The 23997-nt window shown below is 44.9% G+C and overlaps 1 protein-coding gene across 4 annotated transcripts in view; it reads left to right on the forward strand.

The window, feature by feature from the left end:
* Msra (methionine sulfoxide reductase A) overlaps window positions 1-23997 on the forward strand; it is a 317918-nt gene that overhangs the window by 221117 nt on the left and 72804 nt on the right. For all 4 annotated transcript variants that reach the window (XM_052191213.1, XM_052191211.1, XM_052191214.1 and 1 more), the window contains one exon: window positions 11212-11318. In XM_052191213.1, coding sequence (XP_052047173.1) covers window positions 11212-11318 — 107 coding nt within the window. The remainder of the gene's footprint in view (window positions 1-11211; window positions 11319-23997) is intronic.

Below are 23997 nucleotides of genomic sequence, written 5' to 3' on the forward strand. Positions count from 1 at the left end.
CCTATGTTAAAAAGAAAATTTAATTTCTAACTATCTTAGCATTTTAATTTGCATGTGAAATGTCCCCACAGGCTGCTGTGTTTGAACACTTGATCCTCAGCTGGCGGCGCTGTTTTGGGGTTGTGGGCCCTTAGGAGGTGAGGGCTAGCAGGAGGAAGTGGCTCACTGCGGGGCAGGTCTTGAGGCTTAAGTGAGATCCTGCTTCTTGCTCTGTCTCTGCTCCCTGATCTCTAGTGAGCTAAGCAAGCAGAATTGAATGTTCTGCTGCTGTGCCTTTCTCCACGTCAAGGCACCGTCTCCCCTCAAACCATTAGTCAAAATAAAGCCCCTTAAAGTTGCTTCTCATTGTAATGACAAGAAAAATCACTCGCAAACCTAGTTATTAAGGATAGACCATGAACAAAATTAGAAAATATTTTAATTAGGCAATGATTTGGGTGCTATATATCCAAGTTCACAGGGCATGGCTAGATCGATCTTAAATCCATCTGTGAGAAGACAGAAGGACATCCATCTCAAGATGCAAGAAAACCAACCACAAAATAATCTCAAACGGTAGGAAAGAGATCATTAAGAACATAAACCAATGATGTGAAGTTCAAACCACAGCAGAGAAGACCATGAAAGTCAAGACTTTCCAAATGTATATTCAACTGCTAAACTGTTAGAATAGTTGTTGGTCAACAACAACAGAACAAACAAAAACATAAAACTGGGCAGAGAATCTGAGTATAAAGTATAGAAAAATGGAATCTCACTGCAAACACTGGACACCTTGCCAGACTCAGAGGACATCTGCAGCAATGAACTTGAGACAAAAGTTACATTGAAAATAAACTCCTTAAAACACAGAGCCCAAGAGAATGAGACAAGCCGGGGATTCTTAGGAAGACCGAATCCATACTTGAGAAGATCATATGCTTCAGTGAGTTTTACCAACATTTATGAGAGAAATGGTTGCTGTCTTGTGGGATGCCTTCCAAGGGATGAAGAGAATGGAAGACTGTTCCGGGCCTCCCTGTAATCTTGATACCCAAACCTGAGCACAAGAGAAAGCAAAATCACAGTGCAGTCTTACCTAGGAACATGTAGGCAGAAATCCCCAGTGGGCTGTTAGCTAACTGAAATTGGTGGCATCTTGAGACAATGTCCATGATCAAGTGGATTCCAGAGCACATGGTTTCAGTTCAGCATTAACTGAGAAACCGGAACAGGGTGTTTCCTGGACAGATTAAAAGAAAAACATGACTGCCAGAGTGGATACAACAAGGCATTCAACACAATTTAGTATTCATAAGTGAGAAAAGCATGGAAAAGAGTCTATACAAAGATCTACTGTGTGCACACAGGCTACTTAACAGAAACTGCAGCAAGCTGGGGCAACTACTATAGTTTTGTTTGTTTTTATGCATTTTGCTTGTTTTTTCATTTATTACTCCCTATGTAGCCCAGGGCAGCCTGTAGCTCACACTGGCGTCAAACTCACAAGTGTTGCCATTAGGGATGGGCACTCCCTTACAACCTCTGCTCTACCTTGTAGTGGGGTGGGTAGGGTCCTCCTTCAGACCTAAGTAAGGAGAGAAGCGAAGAGAGTGACTGAGTAATGCTCACTTCCCCTCAGCTCGCTGGCATTTCCTCTTCTTCTAGTGGTCATGTGACTGAGTTCTGACCAATGGAATATGGCAAAATGACATCTACCACTTCCAGTCTTAACTCCTAAAACTCCCGCCTAGCCCCTGAGCTCTAAAAGTGGGAAGCAACTTGGGTAAGGAAGCAACCTACCAAAGATACACCAGCCTGCCCCCGGCTGGGCCCCCTCAGCACTCGGGAGGCAGCAGGGGTTAGCAACCCTTTTTACTACATCAACTTTGTGTGAGCAAAAGATGAACTATTAGGTTCAGCCGGGAGAACTTCAGATAGAGGTTCCTTGAAGGTGAATGTCCTCTCACAGTGTTCACTTAGCCCTGGGGCAGCTGGAAGATGCAGTAACAAACTGAACAGGCTTCGCTTAGACTTCCTCTTAGACTATTTTGTAAATTTAGTATAAACCCCAGCGAAAACCTACAGTTCTGCTGCTGTGCTCCTGCTATTCTTGCTCTCTCCTCCTCCGCCCCCTTCTCCTTCAGACTTAAAAAGAAAAAAAGATTCCCAGTATTTATAAAAGCAAATGTTTTCTTATGTAACAACAAGAGCACAGGAACTTTTTCATCTGTGAGTCTTGAGCCATTGTGGACTGCATCAGTCAGGCTGCTGTGTGATGTGGGTTAAGATAGACAGTGCAGAGGACGTAAAGATGGGCGTGCCTGAGGACAGAGCTACTGACACCATCCTATTCAAAGTACGGGTGAGGGGACTTTTTAATTAATAAAGACGTTGTGCTTGTTTGTTTGCTTGTTGGTTGTTTTGTTTTTCCAGATCCTTAGGAGGGAAAATCTGCATTATACATGCACTAAAACCAATACCTTGTACGTTTAAGACCTAAGAGCCAAAGGTGAAATGTACAGGACTTTGGGTGAATGACTTCATTATGGTGTGGGGTCTGGAAGTGTTTCCTATAAAAGGCACTAAAAGTGATAACCAAAAAGGCAAAATAAGTTTCATAAATTCATCCATCTCAAAATTTTGGCTTGTTATAAAGCATTGTGGGGGCTGTAGCTATTACTCAGCAGTTTAGAGCAGTGACTGTTCTTACAAAGGACCCAGGTTCAATTCCAGGTATATTATGGTGGCTAACAACCACCTGTAACTCTAGTGCAAAGGATCTGCACCTTCTGGCTGCTGAAGGCACCATGCAGGCACCAGGTGTACATAAAGGCAAACACATAAATTAAATATAAATAAAAATTAAGCAAACTAAACCATTGTAAAAAATATGCCAAGAGTAATGAGATTATATCTGATAGTGGATTTATATCTGGAATATTTAAAATATACAAAATAGTTTTTTTAGAAACACAGATTGCTGCAAAGTAATGTGGCCAAGGTATTTAAATAGCAGTGGATAAGCATAAAATTAAAAACATTATTAATTAGGAAAATACAAATTAAGATCAAGTGAGACCGAATCATGGACCAAGCTGACTGACAAATCGTGGACTGTCAGACATGAGCAGAGGAGTGAACTGGTCAGTTCTCAAACCTTCCAGACTCTGGGTAGAGCAACATGGACTGTGTAAATCAGGGCCACTGCTCCAGAAAAGGACTTACATGTAATTACATGCAAAGACATGCAACCCTCAACCAACAGCTCCTACTGTAGATATGTACCCATAAGAACATCATGTATGTGCACAGCAGAGAGCATGTTAAACATGTCCTTGGCAGTCTCAGGCTGATCACAGGCTCATCACAGGATGAATGCATCCATGGTAGGTGGGTGCTCACTCAAGAGATCTTCCAAAGCCATAAAATGAAGAAAATACGAGATTGGAACCACTGTATAGCTTTGTTCTGCATAAATTTCATAAACAGGCCAAACTAATAGAAGGCATTGTCATTAGAAGGGACACACAGGGCTCAGTGGCACTCCATTTCTTTATGTTGGAGGTCTTTGAGCATCCAATTCTTGCTAATAAATAATGATATGGTCATGTAGCTGTAACATTGAGGTGTACACTTGGATAAACCATGTGCGGTGTTTTATGTTCTTTTGGTACATGTGTATACATGCATTATATACTTTTCTGTATGGAGTCTTAATTTCGATTTCTGTTGTTGTATTAAAATATTCAGACAAAAGCAACTTAAGGAAGAAAGAGCTTCTTTTTGTCACAGTCAAGGTACAGTCCATCATGGCAGAGAATCAAATCAGTGGGATAGCTTGAAGGAGCTGTCAGACTCCATGTATAGTCAGCAATAGAGCGTGTGGATTCATGGCTGCTCATGCACAGCTCACTTTCTCCATTTTATGCCTCCTGTTTATGTTTGTTTATGTTTGGTGTTTATTCTGTAAACATCCTAAAAGGTCTCACTGGTGGTCCGTGCTGGTCTATGGTAGTCGATGATGGTCTGGGTTAGTCTGCAGCGATCACTGGTGGTCTGTGCTTGTATTACACTTATCCACCACTGTGCCCAGTTTATTGGGTGAGCCACCTTTCCAGAGTTTGTTAGCTATTTTGATGCCCTCTCTACCTCCCTCTTAATGAAACAAGGGCTATCCGTTCATTTTCTCATTTTAAATTTAGAATGAGCTGTCAGCTAAAACTGACGAAATTAATTTTCCAGTCAGGTAAAGTGAGACTGTTCAGTATTCATGGGGTTCATCTCAGACACCTGAGAGAAAGGCCAGGTGTGCCCAGAAGAGCTCTTGGGTTGCAGTGAGAAGCTGTGTGTTACCGTGAGGGAGAGAGGCTCATGACCTGGTGGAGAAGGCTGGAGCACTAGGAAGATCCTGTTTTCCAGCCCCAGAAAGGAGGCAATGCTAGAATAAGCTGTGCTTTTCTGGGCCAAGGTGATGTGCAGGCTTTCGGTGCCATTCTGTGGAGACAAACAGTGGGCCAGCTCATAAGCGAAGAGAAGACCAGCTTCCCCTTTGTGTGAAATGACTGCAGTTCTGGGGCGTTTATCAGCAGTTTTACTTTTCATTGAGCTAGATTTTGGATAAGCAACTGTGGGTGTTCAGAATTTTGTAGATAGAACCATAGCTTCTTTGGAGGTTAGAATATACTTGGCCCAGGGAATGGCACTATTAGGAGGTATGGCCTTGTTGGAGTAGGTGTGGCCTTGTTGGGGGAAGTGTGCCCCAGTGAGGCTGGGTTTTGAGACCTTCTTCCTAGCTGACTGGAGGTCAGGTTTCTCCTAATTGCCTTCAGAACAAGATGTAGAACTCTCAGCTCCTCCACTGCCATTCCTGCCTGGATGCTGCCATGCTTTCTGCCATGATGAAAATAGACTGAACCTCTGAACCTGTAAGCCAGCCCCAATTAAATGTTGTCCTTTATAAGAGTTGCCTTGGTCATGGTGTGTCTTCAATGTAATGGAAACCCTAAGTAAGGCAGAAGTTGGTAGGTAACAGGAGTGAAGTATTGCTGTGATAGGCCTAACCAGGCTTTTGTTAGGAGAAATGTGGATTTGGGGACTCTGGAAATTAGTAGACTGCTTTAATTTTGGGGCTGGCTTATAAGTTCAAAGGGTCAGTCCATTATCATCAAGGCAGGAAACATGGGAGCATCCAGGCAGGCATGATGCTGGAGGTGCTGAGAGTTCTTCATCTTGATCTGACTGTAGCCAAGGAAAAAACTAGCTCCTGCACAGGTAGGAAGAGGGTCTCAAAGCCCACCCCCACAGTATACACTTTCTCCAACAAGGCCACACCTCCTAATAGTACCACTCCCTGGACCAAGCATATTCAAATGACAACAGCTTCTGAGCTCCTTCGTATGATAAGAGTCAACCACAGAACATATATGCACCATCCTAAGTGGGACCAGGTGGTATATAGGACTATGCGCATTCTCTGAGAGTGGCGGAATGCAAGAAGCAATAGTATTCAAAGGTGGTCAGTAAATCAGTTTGAATGAGAGCAGAATTAATGACTAGCATAGAGTCTATTAGCTTCCCTGATGCAGAGCCCGAGGCAGGGGTTAAGTTACTGGTGCCTGTGACTGGGGGAGGATAGGCAGGTGGAGGGGAGAACCTGTAAGCAAACGAAAGAAGTAGAGAGGGGAGGAGAAGCTGAGGATGTAGTCTTAGGAGAGATCTTGGCCCCTTAAATGGAGGAGTTGAAGGAGTTCAGGAGGTACAGCTATGTGACCAGGTTCTGACCACCGAGATATAACTAATGGTACAGAGCACATCTTCCAGGAAGGCTGTTTAAAGACAGAAGAAGTCAGAGAAGGCTGGAGGCTCAGTGGGTGAAGGAATCCACCATGTAAGCCTGGAGACCTGAGTTTGATACCTGAAGCCCACATAAAGGTGGAAGGAGAGAACTGACTCCTAAAAGCTGTCCTCTGCCTTTCACACATGCACCATGGCATGCACCTACCCACCCACACACATCATTCCCACACACATGCAGTAGTAATAACAAATAAATAATGATAAAGAGGTAGTAAGTGAGAGATCTTGTCCATCCACTTTTCTCTCCCCCACCCCTTTATCTTGGTCTACACTTTGGCTGTGGTAGTTACAGGACCAGAAGATGATGTTTGTTTTTGAGCTTGGAGATATGTGCTAAAAAAAAAAAATGTGTGAAAAGAAACCTAAGTCCCCAGTGACCATGGAGCCACCAATTGCCTGTGTTGGTAAATCTTCACTTCTTTAACTGAAAAAAGAAGCACGAGTCTACCTCACCATCATCTTTGTCGTCATCCCTGGTAGCATGCATGCTGTCCCCCTGGGCACCAAGAGACAGGACAGACTCAGAGATTCCTGGGCAGTGTGATAGCCACCTCCCCCCCACCCCATCACCAGCAAGGACAGGGAGATACCTCAGTGCTCCTCCTTTCTCCTGCCCAGATTTTTAAATAAGAAGCAAAAATACCTTTTATGATTTTCTTTATACAGTTGAAAGCCTTATATCTAAACTGTATACATAATCATTTTAATTTTTACTTACTACAAGTCTGTTGTTTGATATTTTAAATGTCACTTGAAATGCTGCCCTGGAACATTAAGTCCCGAAGGGATGTCTTCTTCAGCCCCTCCCCTCAGGGCTCAGGGAACGTTCGGAAAAGGAGGCAGAAGGATCGAAAGGGCCAGAGCAATGGATGGTAGCAGAGGAACAGTGTTTTCCAGACACAATAGGACAGACACGCTTATGAATACACAGAGACGTGCACAGGGCCTGCACAAGTTCAAGCCAGATGGGGATCCATTGCTAAGAGGAGAAAGTGGACATGCGGTCCCATTCATAGCCAGGAAATCACCTCCGATTGGCAACCACTTGCCGAGGAGACATTATTGTCCTACAATGGAATCTCACTGAGTATACAAGCCACACTTAAGGGCAGCCCATGCCCGGCAGTAGACGCTGACAGAAAATGAGCTCAGTGATATTTTTGTAGATTTTTTTTTTTTGGTCCTCTTTTGCTTTGAGCATTTTTTTTTTAAATCTGACTTGTCTTCTGCTTGTATATTATGGTTTTATAATGTGTGTTTCTTATGGGTCTTCGTTTTGCACATCTGTATTAGTGTGTTTCTGGTGCCTTTTCTTTGTTTTATTATTCTTTTTTTTAAATTCACCTGTTAGTTTTCAAAAGTCAGAGATAGAACGCACAGAGTTGAGTGTGTGGAGAGGCGAGGATCTGGAAGGAAATGAGGGAGAGGGAAGCTACATCAGAATATATCGTCTGAAAAAAATATTTTCAGTTAAAAAATGCTGTTTAACAAAAACAAATTTTAAAAAAACCTGTGTTCTCTTGAATTCAGAGGAAGTCAGCATGCAAAGTGTATGTATGTAAGTTCTTAAAATAGTGATTAAAAAGTATAAATTAAGACAAAGCCACACTGGTGACCATGGAACTTAGTGAATACAAAGGAAAATATGAGCATGGAGGACTTCCATGTTTCCTCTGGTCTCCGCCCTCCTAAGGCCTGCTTCTTCCCTCTCATCCCCTCAGCTGCCCGGGACATGAAGACCGTGTATCGAATGATATCGGAAGTCATGCTCCACTCTATAAAGGAATACGTCTCAACCAGAGGCAGTTTTGCTGCCCAGGGGATATATAGTAGTACGTAGAGATCTGCTTGTGTGTCACTACTGGGTGGGCACGGATGGGTAGGGCCTGAGACTGCTACTACGTGTCCAAGAGTGCATAGGGTAGCCCAAGGACCAAAGGCCATCTAGCTCAGGATGTGAGCAGTGCAGAGGCTGGGGGGGGCACCCATTGTTTGTTAGTCCTTCAGTTGTCTGACAGCATCATTCAAAAAACACCTAGGGTTTACTTTAAGGATACTAATTGATTTCATCACTTTCCCTCCATCTTGAAAATAGCCCAAGGGAACTTTGCTCTGCCCCCAGTGACCTAGTTAGCACTACCCCTAGCTAACAGCTCATTAGCTCCTGGTGGACAAGAGCTAACAGAAAGTTGATGCTTAAGCACGATGTGCCTTTTGATGCTATCTCCTGGGGTGCTGTGCCTTAGTGCTCGGGAGCTGGACATGTGTATAGTCTAAACGCAATGAATTGTTTGAAGGCTTTGATTCATATTTTGAAAGCCTTTTTAAAGGAATCACATGTGTAGAGGAGCTGGTCGATGTATTTGTGTCAGCCCTTGTAAAACTCAAAGATAGACTCAACAAGTTGAAACTTTTAGTCTAGCATAAAAAACTATGAACATGGGCATGTTTTATAGGCATGAGTTACAGAGCGTGCTCATTTTCTTCATCCTGTTTTGCTCTGATAATGAGGAATATTAAAGTCATGTCCCTGGGGAGAGGAGTGACATGTGGAGGAGCTTGGAGGCGGAGATGGGGTCACATGGTGGGACAACCCACTAGGGATACACGGTAAGAGAACCTGCAGCTTACTCAGTACGTCGGCACACTCTGTTAGTTACTTTCTTGTTGCTGTGACCACAGATTTGACAGAAACAACGAAGGAAGAAAGGCTTGTTTTTAGCTTGGGTTACAGAGGGTTCTGTCCATGGTTGTTTGGCTCTGTTGACTCTGAGCCCCATGGTGCAGACAGAGCATAAGACAGAGTATGCGCACCCGGTGACATCAAACAAGGCACAAAAAGCTCAGGAATAAACAGCCCCCCAGCTACCTACTTCCTCCAGCTAGGCCTCCCTGCTACAATTCCCAGAACCTTCCACAACAGTGCCATCGGCTGGGAACCAAGTGTTCAACATGTGAGTCTGTGAGGGTGTTTCATATTCACACCACAGCTGCAGTCTCCAACGAGAGGCTTCTTGGATCCAGCTCCGGACCGTGTCCTGCAGCAGATCCATTTACTCGGGTTTTATCACCACATCCCCTGATCATCTCCCTAGGGTGAGAGGCATTGGGGAAGGGCTGCAGGAGACAAAGGGAAGGCTGGGAGGTGCCTGTAAAGCAGGTATTACTCCAGGGTTGGAAGGGGGGATGTTCATGCCAGAGATGAAGGCAGAAAGGCCACCGAGAGGGAAGCTGTGGGGTTGAGAACGTCCAGGATTCTAGTCATGTGACCGCTGGTGGGACTGTGGCTCCATATGACTGAAGCCTGGAAGGGGTGAGGACCAAAGATTCAGCCGTGCAGACTGTCAAAGGGAATGAAGGGTCCAGGGCAGGAAAGGAGCAGCTGAGTTCAGCAGTGAGTAGGATGAGGGGAAGGCAAATAGCGGCAGGGTGGTCAGGATGTAGTGAAGGACTTATATCGGAGCACTGCTGCTGTGGGGATAGTCAAGGAAGAAGCAGAGAATTGTGGGAGAACAACAACAAACGATTAAAACCAGCCTGCCTTCCTGCCTGTCCGCTAGCCAGCTTAGCTGACTCTCCTTTTTCTTCGGTCTTGGGAGTGGGCAGCCAATGAAATGGTGCCATCCACATTCAGGGTAGGTCTTTCCACGTCAATTAACCCAGTTAAGAACTTTCCTCACACTCAAGTCCACAGGCCCATCAACCAAGGCAACTCCTCACTGAGATTCCTTTTCCAGGCAACCCTAGGTTGTGTCAAGTTAGAAATTAAAACTGTCACAGCACATGTGTGAGCATGTGAGTGAGGCATATGTGTGCAGGATATGTGCACATGTGTGTGCTAGTGTGCACTTCGAGTGCACATTTGTGCCCACGTGTGTGTGGGTCAAATGACATCAGGTGTCCTGTTGTGTCTGTCACTCTCCATCTTGAGACAAAGTCTCTCACTAAACCTAGAGGTAGGCTGGTAGCCAGCAAGACCCAATAATTGTCTTGTCTTCCCACCTCTTGACCACACACAGCTACACATGGCTGTGTGTGTGTGTGTGTGTGTGTGTGTGTTCTGGGAATTTTAACTCAGGTCCTCACACTTGGGCAACAAGCATTCTTACCCACTAAGCCATCTCCCCAACCTCAGAGGCCATTCTTAACAGCATGTCCGGGGTGGGGGACCAAAGCAATGTATTATAAACATCTCTCTTGTCTGACAAATATATAAATGAGTAAGCTTCAGCTTACCTGTGACCCTGAGCCCTTGCTCTTAACTGTACTGATTATGAAACATACATTAAAATACCACTTATGCAAAGACTCCTGCTTATCCTAAAAAAGCACTGGAGGGGCTGGCTGGGCCCTTCTCTACTGTTTGTGTAAACGTCCTCAGATGTCTGTGTATAGGCACACTGCCCCATTCATGGTGCTATTGAGAAGCGGTGGGACTTCCCAGAGGTGGGACCTTGCAGAAGTTAGGTCATTGGGGGTGTACTCTTAAGAGGATATTGGGACCTCAGCCCCTCTTCTTCCTCTTGGTTGTGAGGTGAGCATCTCCCTCTACCATGTGCTCCTGGTGCTGTGATCACCATAGGCTCTGGCACTCAGCAGCCATGTTCTGAAAACCCTGCAACTGAGAGCCAAACCCCTTTTCCTCCTTGGGTTTCTCTCTGGTGTTTGCTGCAGTGACTGAGAACTGACTCTTTTAGAGCGTTCCACCTAACACAGTATACGTCATAGTGAAATATAAGTAAATCATTCATTAAATGCTTTAATATAAAATATTTCTTTCTTTCTTTTTTTTTTAATGTATGTGAGTACACTGTCACTCTCTTTAGATACATCAGAAGAGCGTATTGGATTCTACTAAAGATGGTTGTGAGCCACCATGTGGTTGCTGGGATTTGAACTCAGAACCTTCGGAAGAGCAGTCAGTGCTCTTCCACTGAGCCATCTCTCCAGCCCCTAAAACATTTCTTATGGAGTATCTAGGGTAACCTGGGACTGTGATAAGTTTACCCAAGCTTAGAGATATTTTTTATAATTAAAAATTTTTGTTTTTAATTACATGCACATATGGACATGCAGAGTGCAAGTTGAGGGCATTGAAGCCCCTGGAGCTGAAGTTACAGGTTGTAAGCCATCCTACATGGGTGAAGGGAACTGAGTTCAGGTCCCCTGTAAAATCAAGAGACTCACTTAACCACTGAGCCACCTCCCTAGCCTTCTTCATTAGAATTAAAACATAGTTCATCCTCATTTCAAGAATCTGGTGTTGAGATAAAATTAAGATAAGCACGTGGTGAAACTGGGCACAACAAGCACGTCCACTGGTGCCAGCATTATTGTCCCAGCATCTCCAATCCTCTCTGTTCTCACCCTCAGGCATGCGCCAAGGCAACGACTACGGCACACAGTACCGGTCAGCAGTCTATCCCACCTCCGCTGCGCAGATGGAAGCAGCCCTGAGATCCAAGGAGGAATACCAGAAGGTAGGGTCCCCTAATTTTGTCCTCCCCAGGCCAGTGTGACCTGAACCAGCTCAGTGTTAAAGGGAAGTTTGGCTCTGTCCACCTGTGACCATCTCCCCAGGCCATTTCTGTCACCTCCTAGCAGGGCCATTGTGCCAAAGAAATGTGCATAGCAAGTGTCTAAGGGTAGGCCCGTGTGTATGTCTCTTGAAAAATCAACTCATCCTGGTGAATGAGGTGCTGTCAGAATCTGCCTCACCCAAAAACATTGCATGTTTCTGTTCTGCAGCTAGAGTCTAGAATTACGGCAGTGGCGGGAGGTAGGGGGTTGCGGGGCTTCTTCTGGGACTGACAGAAGGAAGGGCCCGGATGCTTTCCCTGTGAATGTCACACATTCTTCCCTCTCCGTGTGTCTTCTCACTCCTGCATTCCTAAGAACACTGGTCCTACTCCATTCAGCCTAACCCTGGTAACTTCATGTAACTTGATGACTTCTATGAAGACTCAACTCCAAATAAGGTTATGGCCTAACAGCTTAAGGCTCCAACAGATCCTTTCTGGAAGATGTAAATAGACCTGTGATATACTTTCCATTGCCAGCTGTAGTAAACTTAATTATAATAAAACCATTTATCAGAAATATAAGCATTACATCATGAAATAATTGTTCTCACTATTAATTCTATAATCCTTTAGTAAAAAAATCTCAAGTAGAGATTTGGGTCTTTTACAAACAACTTGAATTCCTTTAATTTTTAGAGTTCAGTGATGATACTTAAATTTTAATTATGATATTCTCTGCATTAACAACAGAGCTAGTAGCTACTCTGGAGCTGGAAAGCGTAGGACAGCCACCACAGTGGTAGAGTAGGTAATGAGGAGCAGGCTGGGATGCAGCTTGTCTGCTGTTGAGGTGTGTGGCCTGGTCAGATCCACTGTGATAGGCTATGGGGCTGAGGGAGATCCTGAGAGGGTCCCCTCCACCCACCATATATCTCAGGCTATGATGTCAGCTTAACTGACACAGTAGGCAGTCTGGGGCACAGTCCCTGCAGCTGCTACCCAACATGATTCCCTCTGTGAGTCTGAGGGGAATTTTGTGACATTTCTTCTATTCCTTTCTGGAGACTGTAACATCAAGAGATCTTTATATTGAACCAGGAATCAAAGTGTCTGATGAACCTGTGGGTTCAGGATGGGAATAATAAGGTTACATACTTAAGTATCTAGGAGACCATTATGATGTCTGTCTTAGCGCTAGTACCACAGGAGGCAGAGCTCAAGATAAGGGGCTTGTGTGTGAGGACTTTCTATGATGGTGGTACCAGGATGGTTGGTCAGCTGGCCATATTATAGCAGGCAGTAGAAAGAGATATAAACGCGTACATAGATGCTGCCTCCCCGCTAGTACTTAGCTAGCTTTGTCCTCTTTTATACAGTGCAGGAGTCCCTGCCTAGGGTATGGTGCTACCCACAGTGAACTTGGTCTTCCCATATCAATGAACTTAAGACAACCTCCCACAGGCCAACCCACTGTAGATAAACCCTCACTGAAACTCTCATTTAAGGTGATTAAATGTTGTATCAAATTGGCAAAGCTAACCATCACAGTGTGTAAGCAGCATCAAAAGAGGGAAAGACTGCTAGTTCCAAAGGCTGGTCCCACCATGAGGCTCTCTGAGGTTGTGTCAGGGCTGTGGAAGAAAAGCTTGAGGTGACTTCCCAGGAGGATCTCCTGCTGTGATCATATAGTCATGTGAGAGACAGCTTTAGATACAGAAGTTATGAGCAGATTTATGTGCAGTATATAAACAGCCTTCTAATGACAGAGGTAGTCATAGTAGGATTACAACCACAGAAATGGGTATTTACCAAATGCCAATCACTCTTCTTACTTTTGTATATAAATGAAATATTTTACAAACCTTTGGTTATTCATCCATCAATTACCTATGTATCTGCCACTTAGCTATCATTTATCTATGTCATTTATCATCAGTCACCCATTTATCAGTTATCAGTCTATCATCAATCTATCAATTGATGTATGATGTAATAGATACACTTAGATGTAGTTCTGTGTATCTTTCTGTATCTGTTTTAAATTGTATGTAGTGGTGTAATTCTGAGGCTTTGTTTCTACCTTGAGAGTCCCTGTGGATTTCTGCCCACTCTCTTTGTATAACTACCTCCAAATAAGTCAATAATTTGCCTATGAAAGGTGACACAATTGGCTTTTATTCAATGAATAAACCATCTTTTCTTTTTGCGTTTACCTTAAAAGCATTCTGGCTTCCAAATGGCTTCACATCATCAAGGTTAGTCCTAGATGCTGCCTTTTGTCCCCACAGCTGTCCAGAGAGCAGTCCTGAATGGCCTTGTCCATGCCTTATGTCAAGGCTGACCTAGGGCAAATTTCTGAGAATAAAGACATTTACTCTTAGGGGCATGTTTCTTCACAATACCAGTTAGATTCTTGCCTTCCATAATCTTGCCCCAAGCATCCAGGCTTATGCTAAGAGTAGATACTCCTTTAGTTCATTCCACATGCCCTCCTTTCCCTTCAGAGGTCGCCATTACAGGCCTTCCGCCTGGCCATTGATCTTTCTCTGAGTCTACAGGGACCCTTGCATACTCACTATACTGTTGACTTAGGTTACTAATTTGATAGTCTCTACTAGTTTGTCCCCCAGTGACCTGCAGGAACCGGCTTCTTCAGCAGCTTCTTTATATGTGGCTTTGGAGTGACTGCACTGCTTACCCCAAAGCAGTCATTTGAACATAAAATTAGCTGATTTTATCACAGGGACCAATTGTTGAGCTAATTAGATGTGTAGGAGTGCTGAGGAGCCAGAAACCAAAAGTGATTTTTTCCCCCTCCGGAAGTGTGGTTTTCTGCATAGTTGGCTGGGCTGTCAATCCCAGGCCCACCAGCAACCTGAAGAATTCTTCTCACTTCTGATCTCCTGATAGGGGGTAGAGGCAGGAAGGTCCAATCAGGAGGGTCAAACCTTCAGGAGTGAAACCCCAAACTTTATGCTGGATTTCATCACCTTAGCAGGGATGAGCTCTGCTAATGGAACATGCTAACTACCTCACGATTTGGTGAGTTGAGGACATTTGTGAAAATGTGGGAAATAGCCTCATCTTTTGAGGATGGTTTTTGATACTTTCCTAATCTTGTCTTTATGTTTAAACCCCTTTTCATAAAGAGTTTTGTGGTGGGATTATTTGTAAACAAATACTTGAGGGGGATAACCATTGTTCGTGGATTATCATACACTGTGGACAATTCTCCCGAGTGAGTCTGTCCTAAACTGACATCTTCCCAACCTCTGGAGTGAATCAGGGGGAATGGTATGGTGCGATCTATGTGGGATTCACTCATACTCAAAGTGGGACTCTTCTTCACTTACAAATTTAGTATTTTAACCTCTGTTGATGGATTTTGAGACAGAGAGAATAGATGTGGTGATCGTTGTGGCCAATCACATGACCTATCTTCCTAACTACTCAATACTCATGAATGGAAAACATGATTTCTTTGACTATTTTTCTTGTCGGGAGAGAAGAAAAGTCAGGGATTTCCCCCCCTGAGTGTGTTTTAGAGTATATTGTGATCTGATAAGCACAACACCTTTCTGAAGTATATTCTTAATTTTTATGTTTCAAATATAAAACTGTGTTTAAAATCTTTTTAGTCTATCTGTTCATCTATCTACCCACCCACCCACCCATCCACCTATACTTTCTTCTACCACCTGGTCTACCCAACCATCTACCCATCCATCCATTTACACAGCCTCTCTCCCAGCAGCCTAATCACTTTCCCATCCACTCATTCTTCCATCTATCCAGCCATCTAGGTCTTTTCTATACCAACATAATCTTTAACAATTTCTATAATTTTATCTTAATTTTCAATTATTTTTCAACTTATCATCTACCATCTATTCATTTGATTATATGCAATATATGTGTAATTTAAAGAAAAGCACCCCAAAAGAAATATACAAAACAGCATGTAATGATTGCTTTCAAACAGTCAGCAATTTTTAAAATAAAGGCTTGTCTTTAATTATTTGATTCTCCTCTCACTTAGATTGCAGTCAGAGATTTACTAATGCCACATCTTCCTAGCAAGGCCCTGACATGCATGCGTGCATGTGTGTGTGTGTGTGTGTGTGTGTGTGTGTGTGTGTGTTGTGAATATACAGAAAGAGACAGAGATGGAGAGATGGAAAGATTGTGTTCTCAAATAACCTCCCCACCTGTGCCACCAATGAAGTTTCTGCCACCTTGTTCTTTGTGTAGTGTAAATGCTAACTCTATACAATGATACACAGGTTCATGGACCTAAAAAGCTCCATGGCTTCCAGATCTCTGTGTAGAAGTGTACCCACTTGTTTATTTCCATATCCTTGTCCACAAAACAAGTCATAGACTGAAGACTCTTTAGTAAGTGAGGGCCTGGCTTCTTCTGCCCACCACTGATGGCACCCTGGAGCCGCTGTGGACCCATTCCTGTCCCGTACCCCTCACTGCTTTACCAGGTGCCCAGCTGCATTAGTCTCTGTCCTCAATGCTCATGGCTCAAAAGGACTTGAGCAGAAGCAACATCAGGGGGAAAGGATTTATTTTGACTTGAAGTAGAAGATGGACATTGCCCATCATAGTGAAAAGGGCATGGTGGTAGGACCCTGAGGTGGCCAGTCACACTGCCTTCACAGTCAAGAAACAGACAGAGTGGAATGGACTGAGGAACCTCAAGACCTGCCCCTACTAACTCACTTCTCAAAGCTGTGCTTTACCTTAGAGCCCAGGCACCAAGCATTCAAATACACGAGCCTTTGAGATGCATTTCACATTCAAGCCACAACCTCTGGATTCTGCCCGTGGGTGCAGCTCCCATGTTCCTGCTTCTCTCTCAGCCACAGCCACTACCCTCACTCAGGTACCACCATCAGTTTCCAGATCAATGAGCTTTGTATTTCTCTGTTACTAGAGCTGCCTACACAGAGCAGCCAGAGTGGCCATCATAAATATCATCCAGCCCATTTCCCTCTCTGGTGTCTGACACTGCCATGGCCTCCCTAGTGCATGTCTGAGACCCAGGCATCGGTCTCCCAGACTCCATGCAAGCATCACGCTATCTTCTGGAAACAGTCCCTCTCATCATGTGTCTGCAGTGTAACATGCCATTCCCTACCAAGGCCTGGGGCATTGAAGTGAAGCCGTGGGAGGTCTGGATACCTAAGAAGCACAGATTCTTGCAGGGATGACTGTCTGCGGCCTTTATCTGGCTTTTCAAGGAGGTTGGAATCTACATGTTTATTCCCTCTACCTTCAAAAAAGATCTTAACTCCTAAAATAAGTTGGCACACCAGAAAACAGTGTGCAAAAGTAATCCTCGGAGCTGGAAGAATGTTTGTGAAAAAGATCTCTCTCCCCTCTCTTTCTCTTTCTTCTTCCCTCCCTCCCTTCTCCCCTTCCTTCCTTTCCCCTCCTCCTCCCCACCTCTCTCCTTCCTGTCTCTTTTTAAAATAACATTTGGATCATTGGCAAGAATGTTCTAGTACTGTCATAGTTACTATGTTTGAGCTGGAGTTAATTTCTCTATGTAACAAATTTTCCTGAAGATTTGCTATAAGAGTTGAATGACATTTTATATATTTCTATTTTCCTCCCTTTCTTTTATCCAGCACACACACACACACACACACACACACACACACGCACACCTTATAGTGGCATTTATACATAAGTTGAAGCTGAGTCCTTTTAGTTTCTAGACCCCAAAAATAGTTTAAATTATTCCAGACAAACTCAGAAATCCATTATATACAATATTTATTCCCTAATGCCAATACTAGCAGAATACAAGCAGACTGGTGACATCTCCACCCCAGGAGGCACATGCAGATCTTATGTGACTCCTTCCAGGCTTCTATAGGCTGAAGATGACTTATCTTTTTCCCTTCCCCAGCAAATTAATAAATTAATTACCCTATCAAATATTAATTATGTACTGATTAGCGTCCAGACTCATGCTGTAGCTGTTTTGAGCAGAGCAATCTGAAGAAAGATCTTGGGAAGGTTGTAACCAGTCAGTCCCTGTAGAGTCTCCTAGTGCTCCCAAGTCACACAGACCCTTCCCTGAGAGGGGAAGAGAATTCCCTAGAGAATTTCCTAGGACCTATTCTGACATTCTCTGTTCTAAGCCATCCTTCTGGGGGCTCCCATTCATCTTAGTGTCTACAGTGCCTGCAACTGTGCTTGGTTCCTACCTAATTCATGGCCTATGAATATTTGTTGACCTAAGTTAAAGAGATGAAGAGATGAACAAGTCCGACATATTGTCTTTTATTATAGGCTGAATATTTCTGTGTTTTCTCCCTTAAAACTCCTCTGCTAAAGCTTTCCCCTCCCCTAGTTTGCTGGGTTTTGATCTGGGTAATTTGGGTTAGATGAGGGCATACAGATAGAGCTCCCATGGAGGGATTCGTGTCCTTAGAAGAAAGGACCATAGGCACCAGGGGGCTACTCTCTTTCTGTTTTTTACCCCTGTATTCAGGGAAGATGTGTAAACACAACCTAACCATCTACAAGGCAGGAGAAGGGGCCTTGGAATACACACTGCTTTGCTATACCTCACCCTTTACCAAAGTCCACAGTCCTGCTGTCTGCCTCCAGTCTGAGGTATTTTTCCAGGGCAGACTGAGACAGCTGTGTTGTGTGTGCTCAGCTCCGAGGAGGGACAGGAGGAGTCATAGCCTTGGATGAGAACAGCCAGCTGGGGCCCTGGCTCTGCCTTCACCCACATGACCTTGGATTAGTCTCTGCAGCTTCGGTTCCTCCTGTGAACTGGAGAGAAGACACACACTGAGAGGCTTCATAAATCTCAAAGGTTCTTAGCATTTTTCCCTCCCATTATGCCGAATGACCTTCACACCACACAAGGGCACAGGGCAAGATCTGTTCTCCCACCTCTGTTGCTAGGGAACTGAAGCCCAGAGGGGTACACTTTCATTCCCAGAACAACCCCAATAGAAAATGTAGAGGGTTATGGTCACTTGACTCAGAATTCCACGTGCGTTTCAGCCATGTTACGTGGATAATAGCTGTGTAATCTGTCTAGTAGGTTATGAATATTGGGATGTAATGTGGTGACTCCAGAGACAAGGCTGGCTGCTAGCCGTGGTCTTGTCCCCTTTTCCTCAAATTCCAAACAACTTAAAAGAAAGGACTGCATAATCTCCCCTTTGTCACAAAAATGGCAGGACCATTCCGGATTCTTTGTTCCCAGGGAAGAAGTAGGTTCCACGTTATTATGTTCTCTCTGCAGCTCTGTTTAAAACCTGTAAGCACGCCAAAGGATTCCTATGGAAATCCACCACAACCATTAGAGACTGTGGGTGTCAGTAGCTGTTTTATGGTTTGGGATTAGACAGCTCTTCATCTTTTACCTTTTTTCTTTTTTTTTACCGTGTGCTATTGTTTACAGCACGAAGTTATGATTTAAAATGCCTGTGGAAGTTCTTGAATAATTCATGCATCTACCTTAGGCTGAGAGACCCATCCCTCTCTGTGTTGCACACTAGATATGGGATTTCTGCTAGACCCCTCTTACAGCTTGGAGGTTGTAATTACGGATAGTATTATGAACTCTAAATAGGAACTTGTGAAATAAATATTTTTAAAATGCCTGTTTCTGCGAGCCAGGCATCTGCATTTCTGTGTTTGCAGCCAGACAGAGGGCTAGCTCTTTAGCCTAATGGCTCACTCGCATCTTGATGATTTTCATTTCCACTTATTACTGCATGTTAGACTCCCTGTGTATGAGTACAGATTGCCCTTTCTTGCACTGTATTTAGAAATCTCTGCATTACCCCTGGGCATTTGTTCATTAATAGGGGGTGGGGAGAGGAAAAGCTCGTAATAATGGGCTTTACGCATTAAACTGGGCACATCCACGTTCAGGCCTGAAGGAAACTAATCTGGTTTGTGTTACTGCCCCCTGGTGGTTGTAGACTTTCACTGCAGTATCAAGGAAGCTTGTCTTCTGTGGGGGGACTTGGGCTTGCAGTGGCAGCTTCCTAGAGCTATGCAGACCTGGGCACTGTCAGGCAATCTTTCACACTTGATCATTGCTTTTCATTCAGGTGAGTCACAAACGCCTGAGGATCTCAGGTGCAGGCCCGATTGTTGATAAAATATAGCAGTCTTGGCAGGGCTGGGGATATGTGTCATTTTAATGAAGGTATAGACACACAAAAAAACCCCTAGTAACAGGGTGATGCTTAAGTGAATGAATACAGTTTGCAGGGACCACCCCACTCATCTTTCAAGGGCATGGAACAGTCCCAGTAGCATCCATTGTGATCCATGTGAAGATTCTAGGCTACATCCAGATGGATGACTCTTTTTATTTTAATTGTTGTGTGTGTTTGAGTGTGTTAGGAAAGCTGCAGGGACTGTTCGAGACCCATAATCATTGAACCTTGTTGCTTAGGTGAAGACCAGAGAACGACAGATATGCTTGCAGCTGCATTCTGTGCTGGGCTGCGTCTTCTGTCAGTCTGTAGGCGGCAACACAGGGCAGCATGGCTGTGTCCTTGGCGAGTGACCTTGTGCTGTAAACCACTCTAAGCATGGGTTTCCTGACTTTTTTTTAAAAAGACATAAAAACAGTGACTGCCTCTTAGGGAGTTCTATGATCCATCCGGTGTGCTGTGTATATAACATGTCTGTCACAGCACAGGTGCTCTGTCAATTCCAGATTCGTCTCTTCACACCCCAGGACACCTCTCTCAGAGCCTGCCTCTCTCCACATTCCCATAATGCTTTGCTTGCGACACTCACTCCATCAGACCCATTATAAGAGTTTCTTTGCTGTTTCTGCCTCTTGGTGATGAATGAGATCTTCTTGGCTTTGCTTGCTTCCCTTCCCCCTCCTCCTCCCCCCTGTGGCATTCCTTGGCACAAAGCAGCGCTCTGAGCATGCTGGTCTTGTGAATTAAACCCCAGTGCAAAATAACTATATGTAGCATTTCCCCACACAGACAACGACTGCCGTGCATCTGATTAAGATAGCACCTATACCTTCTCCCCCTGGTCTCCAAGTTCCCATGGTCTGAGGTTGGAGTCTCAGCACAAGGCTAGAAGCAGAGAGGAAAATAGGCCACAGATGCCTGGCATCTTCCTAGTATTCACATAATATCTTATCTTACCAATGAATATGGATTTGTCATATTAATGTACACATACATATCAGTTCTGTGTAGGAGAAATGGAAAGTAGTGGAAATTTTTTAATGCAGCAGTTGGGCTAGGATAGATCTATTTCAGGGACAAAGAGCCTTTGGGTTCAGACAGGTAGATTTATAAGCCTTGCCCCAGTTTAGTCTGTTTAAAATGGCCTTTGGCGTGATATGATCAGAGACCCCGAGGGGAGGAGGAACGGGACATAGGGACACTTTCATTTCAGTGGCGAGCTTATGAAGCCCGGAGCTGGGTTTGTTGTTGCCTACAGAGCCCAGCGTGTTTGCCTTTCAATTTCCCCTTGATTGGTCTCTGCTCAGCATGATTCGAGGTTCCTTGGACTCACCCAAATGGAGCCTCGCGGCCAGTCCCTTAAAGACAACAGAGGGCTGCCTGCTCAAGGTTGGGCCACCGAGTCGATGTTCATTTGAGGCTTGGAGAGATAACAGCTTTCATGTCCGCCCAGAAAGCTGTGAGCCTCCAGCACCTCAGGAGCAGAGATGAAAGGCCATTTGTGTTTGTGCATGTATGTTTAGTGCTTAAAGGACGGGGACAAGAAAGAAAATAGATTCTACTGCTCCGCACTCCCTCCCAAATGTGACTTACTCCCTCTGGTGGGACCATTTAACTCCAAAGGCACAGCCCCTCCCCTGGTGCCCCCACCAAGCTCCCCACCCCCTACATAAGCACAGCGGCCCATGTGACATCTGTTCTGGGCACCACAGAGCCATCTTCCCGTTGCCATGGCAGCTGGCGGAGCAAGCCCGCCCACTGGCTGCTAGTGGAGGAGGGAGAAAAGGCCCACAGTGTCAGGTCCTGTGCCCCGCTGCCCTGCCAGCGAGCAGCTGGGCCGTGAGCACAGTCACCAATGGTGGCCACGGGGACCCCACTCAAGCTGTGTGCACTGCGCGCTGACGGTTGGAGCTGAGGTCAAGGTCATTCGTTTCTGTCTCAAGTGGGAGGCAGGCCTGTGAAGGACAAAGGTGGCTGTGCTCTGCAGAGTGGGCTGGCTTCTTCACCTTGAACAGCTCTGGGCTGGAGTAGTTTGTAATACTGGGATTCAGAATCAGAGATGTCCCCTTTTACTCTCAGCACCACAGTGGCTGTGAATTCAGGGGCCCGAGTTCAGCTCCCAGATCCTATTGGTGGTACAGTACCAGGGCAGAAAAGGACTGAGTTTTATTGCACTGGCAAAGGAATGGTTTGCAAAGTCATCCCCTCTATACACTGGAGCCATCTCCAGATGTGCCGAGGCAGCTGGAACCACTGCTGGCTTCAGAGCTATGATTACCCTGTCCTGACCCGGTGACCCCGGAACCTGATCCGGAATTTGGCCATGCAGCTCCTCTCTGGTCTTCCTTATGAGATTATTAATGAGAACCACCACTTGGGTGTCTTATACTCTTCATTCCTAACTTACCCATTGTAAATTAGCCAGTGACCGAGAAAGAAGACAGTGTTGGGCTGAGCCACAAAGACAAATTAGCTAAGCTCCGCTCTAAATGGTGGTGGTGGTGGCTCAATGGGGTTCAGACACTCACTGCCTTGTGTAGCTTTTTGCTGTGATTCCCAAAATTGTCCCTCATGTCATAAATTGCAAGTCTATGTTTAGTCTTTCATTAGATATACAGGTTGTTTTTAACTCTCTCTCTCTCTCTCTCTCTCTCTCTCTCTCTCTCTCTCTCTCTCTCTCTCTCTCTCTCTCTCTCTGTGTGTGTGTGTGTGTGTGTGTGTGTGTGTGTATTTACATGTTTTCTTAAAAGCTGATGAATTTCTAGACAGGGCCCAGTAACTAAAAGGTATTTCTATGTCTATTGTTTTAGGTGCAAGATATGCCTTAAGCAAAATGGGAAATCACATCTTCTCCCAACAGACTTAAAACTTCCATCCTGGCCTGTTATGCCCTTCTTCTGGTAGAAGGCCTGAGGCAGGCCCTGGAAACTGTTCACAGGCTGAGCCAAGAAAATAGTGTACAGAGCACCCCAAACAAAGCTAGACTGAACATGCTGTGCCGTGGATCCAGGTTCCACAGCTGAGCTCAGCTGTAAGAATGCTCACACATCCTTTGTGTCATCCACATATCATCAGAGGGTGTGCCAGTTCTCGAGGAGCCCAGGCCATGTTCAAGCAAGACCCTACAGGATGACTATTATCAGACAACAAAGAGGAACATCCAGGTCACTGTGCATTGATCTATATTCAAGCAGGTTCCTTTGGCTTCTTAAAAGCCATCAATTGTTCTGGTGTAATAGCAAATATCATTATGATTTTCTTGGTGATATCATATGCTTCCTGGCCCTTGCTTCCTTAAGCCCAGACTTCTTCAGTCACACTGGGATGCAGCAAAAACTGCTCAGCTTTCCCTGTGGAGCCACGTCAGGAACATGTGATTAAAGCATTATTAGTATGCAGCAAGGTGCCCTTCTCCGGCTAAATCAGTTTGCAAAGTGGTCCTCACAAACACACACACCCTTTGTTATGATGGCAGGGCGTGTGGGTTTCTGGAGCAAGACTAATAAGACCTGGAGGTAGAAGGGAAATTAGGTGACCCAGCCAAGCAGGGGTTAGGGAGGCTGATAATAGATAAGAAAGAACAGACTCCAGGGTCAGTCAAGGAGCAGCAGAGGGAGAGAGTGCCCTTCTGTAGGAGAAAAGGCAAATAGCATTGCAGGGACAGGGACTGAGAAGAAAATCAAGCCGTTGTGTGCACCTTGGGTGTAGAAGGGGGATCTCAGAGGAGATAGTTCCAGAAGCAATAGATGGTCCAGAATAATCACAGGAAAACAGAGAGAAAGGCCAGGTAGGTATGCTCTCTCGCTCTCTCTCTCTCTCTCTCTCTCTCTCTCTCTCTCTCTCTCTCTCTCTGTGTGTGTGTGTGTGTGTGTGTGTGTGTGTGTGTGTGTGTTGTGTGTGTTTTAAAGCCTCTTTGAGAGAGTTGCTTCAGTGACTCATTTAACAACTTTTAAAATGCCATTCCCTGACCCACATGACAGAGCTAGCTGCACTAACCCTGCCTGCTCACACTCTGGACGGTCGTGAGGCTCAAGGGGTTCCCCACTGATAGGATGCAGCACAGGAAACACAAGGCAAGGCAGATACTCCTGGGCAAACGGGGTGCGGGGAGCAGATGACGGGCAAGCCACTGTCATTGGCAGGCTGCGTTCTCCACCTGGGAAACAGAACGGTCTCACACTTGATCCTTTTCTCTTGTTCACTGGGATTCTCACTATGTCTGCATGAACTGAGGTGACTTCATAGAGTTGAAGACAGCTGGGAGGTGAAGATCACAAAAAGTTGATCTTTTTGTGTCACCTGCAGGTGCCTAGGGAATCCTGTGCTAGGTTATGTCCCATGGATGTGACCAGAATGTCTGACAAAACAAATTAAAGGAGGAAGGATTTATTTTGGCTCATGTCAATCACAACAGGAAAGACAGAGTA

The sequence above is a fragment of the Apodemus sylvaticus genome, chromosome 8, assembly GCF_947179515.1.
Source record: "Apodemus sylvaticus chromosome 8, mApoSyl1.1, whole genome shotgun sequence".
Classification (NCBI taxonomy): Eukaryota; Metazoa; Chordata; class Mammalia; order Rodentia; family Muridae; genus Apodemus; species Apodemus sylvaticus.